At 45.0% G+C, this 16,530-nt stretch overlaps 1 protein-coding gene across 2 annotated transcripts in view; it reads left to right on the forward strand.

Annotated features, from left to right (window-relative positions):
- The window catches only part of ctnna1 (catenin (cadherin-associated protein), alpha 1), a 106,808-nt gene that overhangs the window by 86,136 nt on the left and 4,142 nt on the right, over nt 1-16,530 (forward strand). For both annotated transcript variants that reach the window (XM_058408853.1, XM_058408852.1), the window contains exons 15-16: nt 3,207-3,388; nt 7,986-8,091. In XM_058408853.1, the coding sequence (XP_058264836.1) occupies nt 3,207-3,388; nt 7,986-8,091 (288 nt within the window). The remainder of the gene's footprint in view (nt 1-3,206; nt 3,389-7,985; nt 8,092-16,530) is intronic.

Here is a 16,530-nt window from a genome sequence, read left to right on the forward strand (position 1 = left end):
ATTAAAACTATTTATTTATTTATTTTAAATGTATGTGTTTTGAGAACAGTGTTTATATATAAAATAAAATGTGAGTCTTGTGTAACACTAATAGATAAACACTCGTTTTCAGTCCAGGAGCGTTTTAAGCCGGCGAGGAGCCGGTCTTCGAGATTATGCAATGATCTCTCTCTCTCTCTCTCTCTCTCTCTCTCTCTCTCTCTCTCTCTCTATTTAATGTTGCTTCTACTATTTCCAAAAAAAAAAAAAAAAAAAAACAGGAAAATAAACCTCCTCTTCTCTCAGTTTTCTCTCTCTGGTGTCGGCACATTCCTCTCTGTTGCCCTGGTAATGAAAATGCAGCATGACATGAATAGTGTAACGAGATTTTCCGAGGTATTTTCAATGTATTCTGTCTTGTATGGTGTGATAAGGTGATGGACGCGGTCTCTCTCGCGCTTTCTCTCTCTCACTCTCTCTCTCTCTCTCGTTCCAGCAGTACTTGGGGACCTTGTTAGTGCCGATTCTCTCTTTTCCTTCCCTCTTATTTTTGAACACATTTCACTCACTAATGATGATTTGTGTGCTGCAGATATACAGGAAATGGAGTTTGGCTCTTATTTGCAGCGTCCTGGTCTAAAAGCACTGCGTTTTGCACTTCTACGCCCCCCCCCCCTCTCTCTCTCTCTCGCCCCATGAGGGCAGAAGAGCAGCTCATTGCTTATAGTCTTAAAATGTACCTAGTGTCTGACCCACCATTACAGCGCTGAGGTTCTAAACTCATACTGGTGACTGCTGCCGTAATCATAAACACAGCCCTGTGCTTGTCCCAGGATTCCCACTCTAATCATCACCCAGAAACCCAGTTCCTTATTGAGTCAGAGTAGCACTGACCAGTGAGAGGTGACGTGAAGAACTGATTATCTCCTCATCATGGCACCTGTTAGTGGGTGGGATATATTAGGCAGCAAGTGAACATTTTATCCTCAGAGTTGATGTTAGAAACAGGAAAAATGGACAAGCGTAAGGATTTGAGTGAGTTTGACGAAGGGTCAGATTGTTATGGCTAGACCACTGGATCAGAGCATCTCCAAAACTGCAGCTCTTGTGGGGTGTTCCCGGTCTGCAGTGGTCAGTATCTATCAAAAGTGGTCCAAGGAAGGAACAGTGATGAACCGGTGACAGGGTCATGGACGGTCAAGGCTCATTGATGCACGTGGGGAGAGAAGGCTGACCCATATGATCCAATCCAACAAACGAGCTACTGTTGCTCAAATTACTGAAGAAGTTAATGCCGGTTCAGATAGAAAGGTTAGGCAGGTGGTCAATAATGTTATGGCTGTGTGTGTGTCTGAGTGATGAAAAGTGTGTGAAAGTATGCATGCCTGTGTGCAACACAATATCAGGCAGGTGGTCATAATGTTATGTCTGGTTGGTGTTTATCTACATCTTATAAATTCCCTGTAAAGCTGCTTTGTTTAATGTCGGTTGTTAAATCCACTGTACAAACAAAATTCAGCTTCCAACACCATAAATGATAAGAAAATTCTGAAAAAAAAAAAAACAGCATTACATGGGCTTTTAGTTTGTGTCCACAGTCATTTCCTCAAAGGCGTCGCTAATTTAGTCCCAGTTAGCCGGCGCTAGCGCTAGTTCAATGCTTCATTAATTCACACAATGGAAAGCAAACGCGAAAGCGATATTAACATCTGGAGTCAGACGGCCGGTTCGAAAGGGCCCGGCGTATCTCGCCCTTCCTAATCATCTCGGCTTCATTTAAAAAGGTAATGACGGCGTCTCTGCATCTTATTACCAGGATGGAAGTAAACAGCCAGTTCTGTTTATCTCCACAAAGCCCCACAGAGCACAGGAGGAAAATTAACGCCTGGGCAAAAGACAGCCGTTCAACCTCTTACACGCAGAGATGAATCCCATAGCAAAAGGGTGTGATTATTTTTCCTTTCATCATCCAGAAATAACTTGACCCAAGTGCAGTCTCCAGACTGGAGTGATGCAGAGAGAGAGCAGGAGAGAGAGAGAGCAGGAGAGAGAGAGAGCAGGAGAGAGAGAGAGCAGGAGAGAGAGAGAGCAGGAGAGAGAGAGAGCAGGAGAGAGAGAGAGCAGGAGAGAGAGAGAGCAGGAGAGAGCGAGAGAGAGAGAGAGAGCAGGAGAGAGAGAGAGAGCAGGAGAGAGAGAGAGAGCAGGAGAGAGAGAGAGAGAGAGAGCAGGAGAGAGAGAGAGAGAGAGCAGGAGAGAGAGAGAGAGAGAGAGAGCAGGAGAGAGAGAGATGCAAACACGTACTGAGATGAGGATCTAATGTGCACTTTATTTCCTCTCTGAATGAGAGACAGAGAGAGAGAGCATGACTAGAGGAATCAAATCCATCCTCTGTGGAAAGGTCTAACACGTTCACTTTAGATGATTAGGACTGGAGGCTTGATGCTGGTGCTACAGGATCACATTCACAACACTTGAGATTTCTGCTGCATCTGATTACTGAACACAGGGCACAGTCTTCAGGACAAAAACAGCCAGGATGTTCCAGACAAGCTTCATCTGCTGTGGGGCCTGTCTGTCTGTCTCTCTGTCCCATGCTGTCTGTCTGTCTGTCTGTCTGTCTCTCTCTCTCTCTCTGCCATTCTGTTTGTCTTCATCTCCCTCTTTCTGTCTGGATGGCTGGGTGTTTAATGGTCTGTCTCTTTCATGTTGTCTGTCTGCCTCTGTGTGTCTCTGTATTTAACTGCATTTTTTTGGGTCTCTTTGTGTCTGTCTGTTTAACCACCTGTTTTTTCTAATTATTAAACTGTCTGTTTAACTACCTGTCTTTCTATTTATTGAAATATCTATTTATCCATCTGTCTGTCTATTAATTACCTGTCTTTCTCTTTAACTTCCTGTCTGACAGCCCATTTCTTACTGCCTGTCTCTCTTTATTCCTGTCTGTCTTTAACTGCCTGTTTGTCTGTCTCTTTTTTTTTTTTTTTTTTTCCCTGTCTGTCTCTCTTTTTTTCTGTCTGTCTTTAACTTTCTGTCTGTCTCTCTTTTTACCGATCTGTTTCTTTATTTCTGTCTGTCTTTAACTGCCTGCCTGCCTGTCTGTCTATTAAACTCTGTCCATTTCTCCCTGTCCTCTTGTCTGTCTGTTTGCCTCCGGGTGGGTGAGAGATTATTATAGTTTAAGTGCGCATACTGCCCCTGTGCTGTCTGATAAGTGTGTGTGTGTGCAGGCCATCATGGCTCAGCTGCCTCAGGAGCAGAAGGCTAAAATCGCAGAGCAGGTGGCCAGCTTCCAGGAAGAGAAGAGCAAACTGGACGCCGAGGTCTCCAAGTGGGACGACAGCGGCAATGACATCATCGTTCTGGCCAAGCAGATGTGCATGATCATGATGGAGATGACCGACTTCACCAGGTCAGTACACACACACACACTCTACACTGGTTCATGTCAGGTAAAAAAGCAGTCCTGGTTTTTAAGGTGGGCAAACATGAAAGAAGTGAAAAATCCTACTGGTAAAAATTCCACATAACACACTACACTGACAAGCAGAACCTTCATCCAGAGCAACTTCACAGAAGTATGGAAACGGAAAAGCGTTTAAAGTTAGATAAAGTTTAAGGTTATTATTTCTCTAACATTTATCCCTAATGAGAAGCCGGTGGTGAGAAAACTCCCTGAGATGATCTGAGGAAGAAACCTTAAGAGGAACCAGGCTTCGAAGGGAACCTCATCCTCATCTGGGTGACACTGGACAGTACATCTCCTCACTCTTACAGCACTTACACTGTTTCATTTCTATCAGTGTGTTGTCGCGCTGCACTGAAACACAATCATTGTTTCTTATTCTTCCTTCCTGACTTGCTATCTAAAGTGATGACCTGTGTGAAACTACTTCCTGTTGGAGGCGTAATAATCTTCTGAGTGTGGTCAGTAACTCCATCACATCTCCACGTCGCTAGTTATTTTTCTAAAGCCGAGTTTACTTTTTTCCCTCTCGCAGCTCTCGCCTCTGTTTTCCTGTTAAAGCCAGTTGTATTTATATTTATTTGTGTGTGTGTGTGTGTGTGCTCACAATCGAACCTGTGTTGCTATTTAATTGTGACCTTTTCACGAACCAGAAACCAGCCTAATGAAATGTCTCGCATTTCTCTCCCTCTCATTTCCAGCCGCTCTCATCAGCGGGTGAGGTCTAATTTAAACTGAACCGCACGCTTCATTTATCCCTAAAGGGATTTTGACCTCTCGGTGCAGAACAGCAAGCTCTACTTTCTCACCGCCGCTCACTTAGTCCTGCATTATTGCGCTCTCACACACAGTGACGGAGATCCTGATCCTCATCTAGGCGTCTCAGGAGCCCGGGGAGTCGCCTCGCCCTTTCAGCTTTCTGCCACTAAAAGCAGGGATCGTGGGTGAATTTAGGAGCGGCAGGAATGCGGCATTTTATTATGCGGAGCTCGTGATCCGGTCCGGACTGAGGCCGGGAAAGAGGTTTCAGTTCTGCTAGAAATCCTGAATTACAGCGGTGATGAAGATTTTAGTTGATAAACAGTTTGACAGAATTACAGCAAAATCTTCCTACGAGAGTCCTGAAGACGCCTCCAACTAATGCAGCATGCTGTTATAGAAAAACAATCTCTCACACTGTCTCTCTCACACTGTCTCTCTCGCACTGTCTCTCTCGCACTGTCTCTCTCTCTCTCTCTCTCTCTCTCTCTCTCTCTCTCTCTCTCTCTCACTGTCTCTCTCACACTGTCTCTCTCACACTGTCTCTCTCTCTCTCTCTCTCTCTCTCTCTCTCTCTCTCTCTCACACTGTCTGTCGCTCTCACACTCTCTCTCTCTCTCTCCCTCTCTCTCTCTCTCTCCCTCTCTCTCACCCCGTCTCTCTCTCTCTCACTGTCTGTCTCTCTCTCTCACACTGTCTCTCTCTCTCTCTCTGTCCCTCTCTCTCTCTCTCTCTCTCTCTCTCTCTCTCTCTCTCTCTCTCTCTCTCTCTCTCTCTCTCTCGTGCTCTCTCTCTCTCCCTCCCTCTCTCTCTCTCATGCTCTCTCTCTCTCTCTCTCTCTCTCTCACACTGTCTGTCGCTCTCACACTGTCTCTCTCTCTCTCTCTCTCTCTCTCTCTCTCTCTCACACTGTCTGTCGCTCTCACACTGTCTGTCTCTCTCTCTCTCTCTCCCTCTCTCTCTCTCTCTCTCCCTCTCTCTCTCTCACACCGTCTCTCTCTCTCTCACTGTCTGTCGCTCTCACACTGTCTGTCTCTCTGTCTCTCTCTCACTGTCCCCCTCTCTCTCTCTCTCTCTCTCTCTCTCTCTCTCTCTCCCTCTCTCTCTCTCTCTCACACCGTCTCTCTGTCTCTCTCTCTCACACACTCTCTCTCTCTCTCTCGTGCTCTCTCTCTCTCCCTCCCTGTCTCTCTCTCATGCTCTCTCTCTCTCTCTCTCTCCCTGCCCCCCCCCTCTCTCGGTCTTTCTGTCTCGCTTGCTGTGTGTATGTTTGTCTTGCACTCTTTGTCTTGGACTCCCTCTCTCTCTTTCTCCCTCTCTCTCTTTCTCCCTCCCTCTCTCTCTCTCTCTCCCCCTCTCTCTCTCTCTCCCTCTCTCTCCCTGGGTCTGATGGAATAATTTGTGGTGTTATTATTAAACAGATTGTGTATATGTGCTGCAGATAGTTTTATTGTTTCTGCTGGAGGTTAAAAAACATTAACACTTATCATTACAAACCAGAGGAACGGAAAGCAAAGATCAAAACATCTGTTTGGCCACCGGTGCTGGAACATTAATGTGAAAATGGCAATCACGCCCGTGTGTGTGTGAGAGAGACTGATTGAGGATCACCACCTGCATAAATGTGTAAAGTGCGATCCTGGTGTGTTAACCCAGCCCACGGTGAAATCATTGCCCTTCCCTGACCTTGAAGCGTGAAGGTTAATGCAGTGGAGAGAAATTGATTCCAGCTTTTTTTTTTCCTCCCCCTCTCCATACGTTGGTTAATTTACCCAGAAGACACAGAGTCATAAAATAAATGTCCACAGAGAAGCTATTCTTCAAGGAGAATCTCACAGCTTCAAAATAGTTTGTCAGGTTGTTTTATTCTGCAGCGCAGCATCCATCAGAGCGCTGCAACAGGATTCACGCCTCGGGTTTTATTTACTACTGCTACTTTTTTTTTTTTGTCGTCAGTTTTGCGTCTGTTCCCTTCTGCGTGGAAGAGATCATTAGCGATGTAGCGCTTGTGAGCAAGTCCATTCTAGTACAGGAGGTGGGACGGAGGAGTAAGTAACACGTTGGGGAGCTTCAGTGTGGATCAGATCCCACGGTGTGACTGAAAACCGAGCGTGAGGATTAAACTTGTCAGCGCTGACGTGATCACCGGGCAGCACCACCGTTTCATCTGCTCCATCCCCGTCCTGTTCATGAATAACACATGATGACGGGATGTGTGGCACACGGCTCGCAGACACTGTTATGTGCCTGCTGTGGTGCAGTGCTGGAGGTGCAAACACACACACACACGGCAGAGTTATCCGTCACAGACGTGTACATAAGCCAGCTGTAGTGGACAGCAGTGGCAGGGGTACAGTCTGCTATGTAAATCTGATAAACGTAGCTGTCATGCCTGTGTACACACACAGATGGCAAAGGTAGAAATGGACAGACAGTAAAAGGTGGAGAGTGGGAGAGCGTGCTGGAGAGTGGGAGTGATGTGGGAAGTGGCAGGGAGAGAGAGATGGTGGTTGGAAAAGGACGGAGAAAATGGAGGGGGGGCAGTGTGTGAGAGATGGACTGTTGGAAGAAGAGGGAGAGAAGTGGGTGGACTAAAAGACTGGACGGAGAAAGACAGCCGGAGTGAGAGAGGGATAGATGGTGGGAGAGAGACTGATGCGAGAGAGACAGACAGATGGAGAGAATGATGGACAAGGAGAGAGAGATGGGTGGGACAGCCAGATGGGCAGTGGAACAAAGAGACAGGGGAGGGGTGAGAGATGATTTGGATGGGGAGTGAGACAGTTGGGAAGGGGGTATATGGGAAAGTGGGAGAGAGAGAGAGAGAGAGAGAGAGATGGAAATGGGTGAGTGGGAGATACAGATATGGAAACCGAGAGACAGACAGGAGACGGAGAGAGACAGTGAGGGTGGTGTGGTGTGTGAGCAGTAAGAAGCAGTGTTGAGGGAGTCGGGAGGTTAACAAGGGCCTGAGGTTTGGCTGTACAGTGGAATGCAGTGCTGATGAGGGGTGACTGCTTTTCCAGCAGAGTCTTTACAGGCTTTTAGAGCCGTGCTGGGGGACAGAAAGGAAGAGAGTGACGTGTCTCAGAGCACTGAATCATTACACAGAACACCCGAGAGCTCAAAGCTCAGCGCCAATCCTTCATCCCGCTGAGAGATTAGAAGTCCGCTTAAAAAAAGTAAATATGTACATTAGTTAGTGTGACCCAAACAGCCTGCAGCCTAATGAGAGCTCTTCAGCTCAGATGATTTAAAAATACAGTAGGGAGCGTTTGATCAGATGGAGTAATTAGGATCGGAGCTGTGTGTTTCAGCACGCTCAGGGCTTTTCTTCAGTTCGGTGGAGTTCTTCATCTTCTGATCATCTCGAGGCTTCGAGACGCGATCGTAGAGGAACCTTTTTCCATCTGGGTGTTTGTTTTTGATCTCGACCTGAAGAACGGTCCAGGTTGCTGACTTTGCCCTCTGCTTCCTCATCGGAGCAGGTAATTAGGCATCTCGTATATACAGAGCTGGGCAGTGGCTCCAGGAAGTGAACGAGAATACTCAGGAGAGGGAGGGATGGACTGGGAGGATACGCCATCTGGTTCTGTGTCTGTCACACTCATAACTCTCCTTCCATTTTTATCTCGTTCTCGGCACTGCACTCCCAGAATGCAAAGCTATAATCGGAAGAAGAGATCAGGGAGAGACGTGCCAGTGTGACCCAGCACTTGACCAGTCATGGCATTCTGACGAGGATTGATGTGTAATGTACTGACTGTGTTTGTGTGTTTCTCAGGGGAAAAGGGCCGCTGAAGAACACTTCGGACGTCATCAGCGCCGCTAAGAAGATCGCTGAAGCTGGGTCTCGAATGGACAAGCTGGGACGCACCATCGCTGACCAAGTGAGTATAGTCAGTGAGTCTGGCACATGAGGAAAGTGTGATGACCAGCAAACTTCCTTTGACTTTGCAACAAAAGTAGTTCCGGTTTGCGTAGACTGCGTCAGCCGGTTTCTTTCCTACCTTGTCCATCCACCTACAGAGCCTCACAGAGACGCAACACCGTTGTGTGTGTTCTTGCAGCAATTCAGCTCTCCATTAAAAGTGAGTTTGCAGTAAACTTTTCTCATTACAGGCAAATGATACGATCCCTGTCCACGGTGATCTACAGAGAAACCCTGGAGTGTTTCATTACGTCTTACTTAAGCATCCCAACGCCTTTATATCATTCCATTACATTACGTTGCATTATAATCTCTTAGAAGAGGCTTTTTAAAAACTAGGATGGAGCATCAGATGGAGTGTGTAGTGCCTAGGCTCTCGGTGAATATTGTAATCTCCGTCTCAGGAGAACGTGCAAGGTGCGTTCCACCATCTCTCTCTCTCTGCGTCTTTTTGTTTTTGAATTAAAACCTCATCACGGAACATAGCATACAGCTCTAATTGATGCACTTCATCCCACACACACGCAGATTTATTGACTTAACAACCCAGCCTGCTTTCACACACACGCATGAATCTGTATACGCCTACACGTACATTCCTGTCCATTCATAGAACCACCTACACACCAGTATGCACACACACACACACCACCGGGTCACACACTAACACACCTGTATTTAAGGCCGTGACGACCACAGCCAGCGTACAGGGACGGTGAGTTGATGCTCAGGTTCTCTGATGAAATGCTCCTCCAGTTCTCACACTTCTGCTTGGTCACAGTGCAGATGAACAATCAGCAGAGATGCTGGAGACTCGGGTGACTCAGTTCTGCCAACAGAATTTTAATGAAGCTCTTTTCCTGACCAGAGAAGGCATGTATATCGAGAAAATGGATTGGAAACATTTATGAATGTCATGTTTTAAAAGTAGACTCATAAATGAGATGAGAGATGGAGGAAAGGAGATGGAGATGAAGGAAAACAGCTGGAGGTGGGGTTTGGATGGTGGAAGAGACCGAAATGGAACAATGGATAGGATGGTAGGGAAAGAGGATGAAGACGGATGTATAGAGAGATGATATAGAAAGATGATTATATATACAGTGGAACCTCGGCATAAGAATGCCCTCCCTTATGAATTTTCTCCTTAAGAATTGAAATTTGCATCTGCGTAAGAACCGGCCAAGTCGCGCATATGTCCGGGAGCCTTTCAGAACTTGTTAGCGTCAGTGGAAAGCCAAGCGAAGCAAGTTTACGGATTTTATGAATTTGTTTCCAGTCAGTGAAGGCTGTTGTGAAAGAATCAACCCATGATACCAACGTTACCTTCAGCATGTGTTCAAAAGCTAGGTGATTTTTGGGGTATTTTTTTTTGGACAGATTGGGGGCATGGGCGGTCTGTTCTATTTTTAGCCCCGAGCTTGGTGGCACGAGTTCCTGTGAGGAGCCTTGACCTGGAATGCTTGGCTTGGGTCAGTTCTTTGTAAGCAGCCATACAGTTTCCATACGCTTCGTATTGGTCACATTTTTGGGAGCTGGAACGGATTATCTACATTTATTTTTTATGTGGAAATTCGTTTCAATACACATTTTCACCTTAAGAACTCGCCTCCAGAACCAATTAAATTCCTACGCCGAGGTTTCACTGTATAGAGTGAGAGATGGACAGATAGATGGATCTACATGGACAGATGGAAACATGAAACATGTTAGAAATGAAATGATTTCTTGTGTGTGTAAACTCCACAGTGTTATCTTCCTCACTATAGACTCGTGTTCTGTTCTGTACACATCATGAATACTAAACCCTACAGCTTTATCCCCTTTACTGTGAAGCCATATCTGCTAATTAGCCATGCCGAGAAACATCTGCAGCATGCTCTCTCTCTCTCTCTCTCTCTCTCTCTCTCTCTCTCTCTCTCATATACACACTCTTCCACATCATCTAGCATAATGAGCGAACCTCACTGGTGCACACACTGCTCCACGTCTAATATTTTATTTAGCTCACACTGATGGTGGAGCGACTCGGCCTCACGTGCAGCCTCGAGTCGAGGTGAATACTAACACACTAACGCAGATCAGTCACACACACACCTGTGTATGTGATGGAGGCATGCTCTTGCTCAGATACCGAACAGCTGTATGTGTGTGAGAGAGAGAGACTGACGGCTCGTGAAAGGCTAACCATCGGGCAGTGACAGACAGATAGAGAGAGACTGACGGACAGGGAGAGAGAGCGACAGATTGACAGAAATGGATGAGCGGAGAGAAAGACAGAAGGATGGAGAGTGACGGACAGACAGGCGAGTGGTTTCGGTTAAACAAGATGAAAGGGTGAACCTCAGGATTTAGGTCAGCGCTGTACGAAAGTTCCGCTCCGCAGTTTATTAACAATTTACGAGTTACACACTGCAGCTCCAATCAGTTCCCTCTGAACGTGCTGCCAAACAAATAACACTTCCTAATTGAGATTTATAATGGAAATGTAAGCTCTATTGCTTGTCCTATAAATAATCTCCTCCTGCTTCCTCTTTCTCACACACACACACACACACACACACACGGATACTGCTACACAGGCCACTGGCTCATAGTCACACAATCAGCGTCCAGTCAGTGCAGCATGATGAGGTTAAAGTATCTGAGCAGCTGCTCATCCCTTCTCAACTAACCAACCAATGAAATCGTTCAGCTCCAGCAGATTACACCCAATTTACCCAGGCTGGCAGCCATGTTGGATTTTTATTAAACATGAAGCCTAAGCACTTCCTGTTTGTTTTTTGGTGTTTCCACACACGCTGTAACTTTCACACCCGTCGAACACCATCACCGGCGTATGTTTCGCGTTTTTCTCGAGCGCACAAGAGGGGTGTTTACACTACACTTCAACTCCTCTCCTCTAAAACTAGCCAAGCTGCCAGAGGTTCTGTGCATTTCTCCTCTTTAATGAGAGAGGCTTTGAATTTACGGTCAGGACTGGGAAAATCTGCGGCGCGGGTGCCACAGGAGTGATGCATGCGGGGTTTATTAATAGGAAGCATAGCTGCAGTTTTCCTGCGCTCGCTCACACCTAAATCAGCATCCAGGCTAGCTCGTCATCCATCAGCTCACTCACCGGGGTGTGTGGGGACTCCAGGATTGATGCACTTTGGAGGCTGATGGATTCCGTGCCAGGAAAACTAGTGGAGGTGTGGGAATGGGGGGGGTGGATTCCTATTAGTCTGTCTGCTTAACTGTAGTCTCCGCTTTGTCTTCAACGTTCCTTCTGCTATCCAGCTCGATCCCACCGAAGCTCGGGTTGAGAACCTGCTCCTGATCGTCGTTCATGCTGGATGTAGAGAAAGAAGTAAGGAATAAAACTCTTGCTGTGTGCTTTTACAGGAAATTAGTTACATTTAACCTTGTAGAGGGTAAATGAAGTGTTACTCCCTGTTTTCACTTACCTTACAGCAGCTAGAAACTCTCTCTCGTGAAGGTGGTAAGATGTGCTCCAGGTCCTAACACTGGAGACGCCAAGAATTTAACATTGCTATGAGAGACGTGTGCGAGATGTGTAAAAACTGTAAGATCTTTATTCGCTCATGGAGTCGGAGTGAGACGTTTAACAGCTTCAGCGTCTGGTCTCTTCACAGTGACGGGCGTGGGGTAATTGTCCAGAGTAAATGCTCAGGGATTATCGCTCTGTTCCAAATGCCCCCCTGATTGATTTTCATGGTCCGTGATGGCTTTATGTTTAGCCGCTCCGAATCCAAGATCCATTTAAATGTAATATAAAAGGCATTAGCTACATAAAGTGATGCTCCCTTCGTTCCTCTTACATTACATTAAAAAGCTCTCGATTAAAATTCATCCTCAGCTACTTTTCATAAGCGAACCATTCTTTCCAGTTCTGGATCGATCGACATCCATCGTGGTGTTCATCAATACCAGAGTGTCTGTCCTTAACAGAGCTTTACCTAATGAAATTGTTTTATTTTAATATACCTTATTGAAAAGCTTTTACTCGTCCTGTCATGACGCCGAGTCTGGCTTCACGTGTCTTCACATGGAAGTAGAAACACACAAAATGTGAGTTGTTGTGTAAATGTAGTCATTACTCTGTAGCAAGGAGAGCGTGGGTGTGTGGCCTCGGTGTTACGATTTAGATATCAGTCCCTCACACACTCACACATACACAGAGCGCTAATGAGTGTGATTACTGTAACCTCACATGGTGTGTGTAGAAAGATGAGATGGAGTGTTCAAACACCCCACACACACACACACACACTGTCCTGCTCTTTTTTAACAGCAAGACACGGTCACGTTGCTGGCTCTGTGCAGATTCAGATCAGCACCACTGCAGAGTCATCAAAGGAGATTTTCTTTGCTGACTCTGCATCTCTTTCTTTTCTTTATGAAAATCAAAGTCTGCATCTGGCTCGTCTCCACACTCGGGCTCGGAGAGAGAGAGAGGTGGCGATTAAGAACGAAAGAAATCTCATGTTCTACATAATTAACGTCGTCGTCTCTCTCTCCCGATGCCGATCTTCTGACATTTAACTCCCGGTTATTGGCTGACGTTTCGTTTGGCTCGAGTCCTGACAAAATGTAGATTTTCCGCGGCGTCTGTGTTTGTTCTGTCGGAGTGAACGGATCGAGGTGTCGGAAAAGGCCTCCTCTGGAAGCGAGGAAAAAGTATTATTACACACTAATCTTACACAGCAATTACATTTTTATTTATTTATTTTTACAGAAATAATTCCTGTTAGCATTTAAGGTCACAGCAGCTGTAAATACTCATCTCTCTTTCTTTTTCTTTTCTTTTTTGCCTCGTCAGGATTTAATCTGTCATGTACACGCAGTTTATATACAGTGTACAACTCGCAGTGGAATGAAAACCCGGCATAAAAAATCATTAAAAATATGAAAATGGGTAAAAAAAAATTTAAAAATCCGACTCGTCTGTCCTGACGCTGGAGACTCCGCCCATAGCTAAATTAATTATAAATTAATTCCATGCTAAATAAACATCTTCATACAGCTTTCAGCCTATGCCAATGAGCTGTTGCCATAGAAACACTTAAACACTTTCTGACCAATCAGAAACAGCTGCTGTGGGGCAAAATATTCCAAAGATGTCAATTTTTATTTTATTTTTTTTTATTTATTTATTTACTGTATTTGTTTGGGCATAAAACGGATCAAAACCTCAAGCAAAAATGATGGACATTTCTAAAATATTTGAAAATTATTGATATTTTTTTTTAAATCATTATAATTTGCACCTGATTGGAAACTAAAGCAAGATGACCGATTTATTTTAACTTGGCTACTAATGCTTAAATTTTTTACAAATTTAATTTTTTATTAGTTTTTGTTAAGGCTTGAAGCTGATCGGAAACAAAGTGCAAGATGCGAGACATTTTTTAAAATATTTTTAACTTTTTAATTTTATTTATTTACGTTTGTTATTTATTTATTCATTCATTCTGATCAGAAGCTAGGTTATGGTGCCTAAGACTTTTTTTATATATATATATATATATATATATGAGAGAGAGAGAGAGAGATTATAAACCATTTTCTTGCTTATTCATTAGATGTTAAAAGTAGATTGGAAATATGATTTATTGATTTATATTTATTTATTTATTTTTTCCTCCCGAGTTTAAGTGGTTTATGATGCATTTGGTCTCCCTGTATCCGGCGCAGTGTGGCGTTTCATGTTTACGGTCATCATTGACTTTCATACACAAGTCTTATGAAGTCAAAGTGATGCAGCTGATGTTTCATCTCTCTGATCCAGACTGGATTTCAGGATGATCCTGGAGATCAGTCCAGCTCCATAAAACACTTGCAGTGACGCAGCTGTGTGTTCATGAGCAGCGCTGTTCTCGTGTGTGTAAAACGTCTCGTCGTGTTGTGTGTCCTGTACAGACGTGTGTGTGTGTGTGTGTGAGGTCGTACGAGGCAGTGCCGTGTTTCTTGTTCAAAGTGGATGCGCACAAGCGCCGCTTTCTTTCAGCACGAGCCCCGTCCCTCATTAGCATGCTGAGCAGTGTACATTTTAGCACACCGCTGCTCCTCTGCTATCTCCTCTATCTTTATTCCCTCTTCTTCTTTTTTCCTCCCTCCTCCTCCTCCTCCTCCTCCTCTCTCTCTCTCTCTCTCTCTCTCTCCTCTTCCCTCCTCTCCGCTAATCTCTCTGGATCTTTCTCTGACTCCATCGTGAGCTTTCTGTGATTCATGGCCAAGAGTTCGGCAGTGTGATTGATATAATTTAGCCTTTTCTGTTAATGCTGTTTGAGCTAATGGAGGGAAAAGTGACGCTGGTGAGAGAAGATGAAGCGCGCAGCCTGATCAAACACGACATAATAGCGCTCCCGAGGCCCGGCTTCCTCCTGAAGAGGAAAACGGTCGTCCTCGCGGGGACCGTTTAACACACGAGCGTGCATTTTTACGAGTGCCCTTGCCGTCAGGCCCACAGCACCGTGCTACGCCGATGAGTCTCTTCAGGTTCTGGGATCACGAGAACACGCTGAAGCTCATAACTCAAACTGAACATCAGAGATGTATTCACACGCTGGACGACTCACGTGACGGTCAGCCCCACGTCTGAGCAGCGTTAACACGTACACGTGATGAAACTTACATTACACACAACTTAAGTGCTTCAGGGGGGCGTGTCACTGTCTAATCACATGACTGTCACTGAAGACTAAACTCAGATCTCCCCTTCATCCAGGAATTAACAAATTATAACAAATTATTATAACAAATTAATAAAATTAACCAGCACATGTCGATGGTGCAGACCACCAGATGGTCATGTGACTGGATTTGTTTTTGTTTGTTTATTTAATTATTTATTGTTTTTTTCATTAGACTGGAGGACTGTAGCTACTGTAGCTCACTTCTACCAGCTGTAACTTTATATATATATATATATATATATATATATATATATATATATATATATATATATATATATATATATATATATATATATATATATATATATATATATATATATATATAATCTTTAACTGGTTGTGTGTGTTCGTGTGTGTTCACAGATTGCAATGTTTTTAATGGTGTTGGTGTAGTAAAGCCTTAAGCGTCTTGGCAAGTTTTTATAATTAACAGCAACGACTTCCAAGAAATAAAATGGTCCCGTGCTGGTGTTCACATCAAGTAACAGTGCTCTCTCGCTCGCTCGCTCGCTCTGTCTCTTTCTCTGTCTCTCTCGCTCTCTTGTGCTTTCTCACCCTCTCTTGCCCCCCCCCCTCTCTCCCTCTCTTGCTTTCTCGAGCTCTCTCTCTCTCTCTCGTTCTTTCTGTGTCTCTCTTGCTCCCCCCTCCCTCTCTCTCTCTCTCTGTGTGATGTTGTGTGTCAGGATCAGTTGTTCATGTAGACTCTGTACATTTCTTTGCACTCAGAGGAGTGTGTCTTTACTCACTGTTTATTGTTGAGAAGGCTGTGTTTCTTCTCCTCACTCACATTATCTCAGCATGAATCAGTACAGAGTAAAGACAGCTGAATGGCTGCTTTGATTAAATTATGAGTAAGAGCTGAGTCCTGTGTGTTCCCAGCGTTAGAGCTGTAAATGTTCTGTGTTTCCTTTCCTCTCAGGCCCTGTATCATCACACCCTGACACTTACACAGTTTTATACAGTGTTTAGGGAAGGAGTCTCCAGTCTCACACTCCTCCACTTTACTATTTTCCCAGGGATACCTTGGGAAACCTTCGACCTTGACTCGTTTCCTGTTCCGTCGGCCGCTGGTTGTCATGACTACAGCTGCGTGTTTCTCGTGATGGTTTTATCATCGTCACTCGGCTGTAATTATAACTCTACAGGTTTTAGTCATGTTTTCACACGTCAGGGTGTTTGTGTCGGAACACTGGGAGATGTAAACTTGTGTGTAGGGTGGTGTGTGTATTGTGATGGTGAAATCTGATGGGGTGTAGAGGTATAGAGCAGAGCGGTCGGGGTTAGATCGGACTCTGTCCCGATGCAGACGGAGGCTCCGGCGCACTCAGACTGATGACACGCTGTCAGCAGGAAATTGGCACCTTTACATCGCGCTGGGCTTTGTGTTGTCCTTCACCGTCATGAAAATGGCTTTTCTAACACTTTATCTGCCAACATGAAAGCTGTTTGTTCACAGTCCCCAGATCTGATCCAATAAAACATTAGATTTCAGCCATTAGATGTTTCTCACTGTGAAGAGTGTCCAGCGATTCGTCCAGTACGCTGTGGTTAACTACTTCTTTTAGTTATTCTTCATTTTAGAGATCTTCTTTATTTTATCTGATTATCCCAGTCTCATCCCCCCATCTCATTCCCTGTCTCACTCCATTTCACACCCTGTCTCACCCCCATCTCATTCCCCACCATCTCATCCCCTGTCT

The sequence above is a fragment of the Hemibagrus wyckioides genome, linkage group LG14 (genome assembly GCF_019097595.1).
Source record: "Hemibagrus wyckioides isolate EC202008001 linkage group LG14, SWU_Hwy_1.0, whole genome shotgun sequence".
In the NCBI taxonomy this organism is placed as follows: domain Eukaryota; kingdom Metazoa; phylum Chordata; class Actinopteri; order Siluriformes; family Bagridae; genus Hemibagrus; species Hemibagrus wyckioides.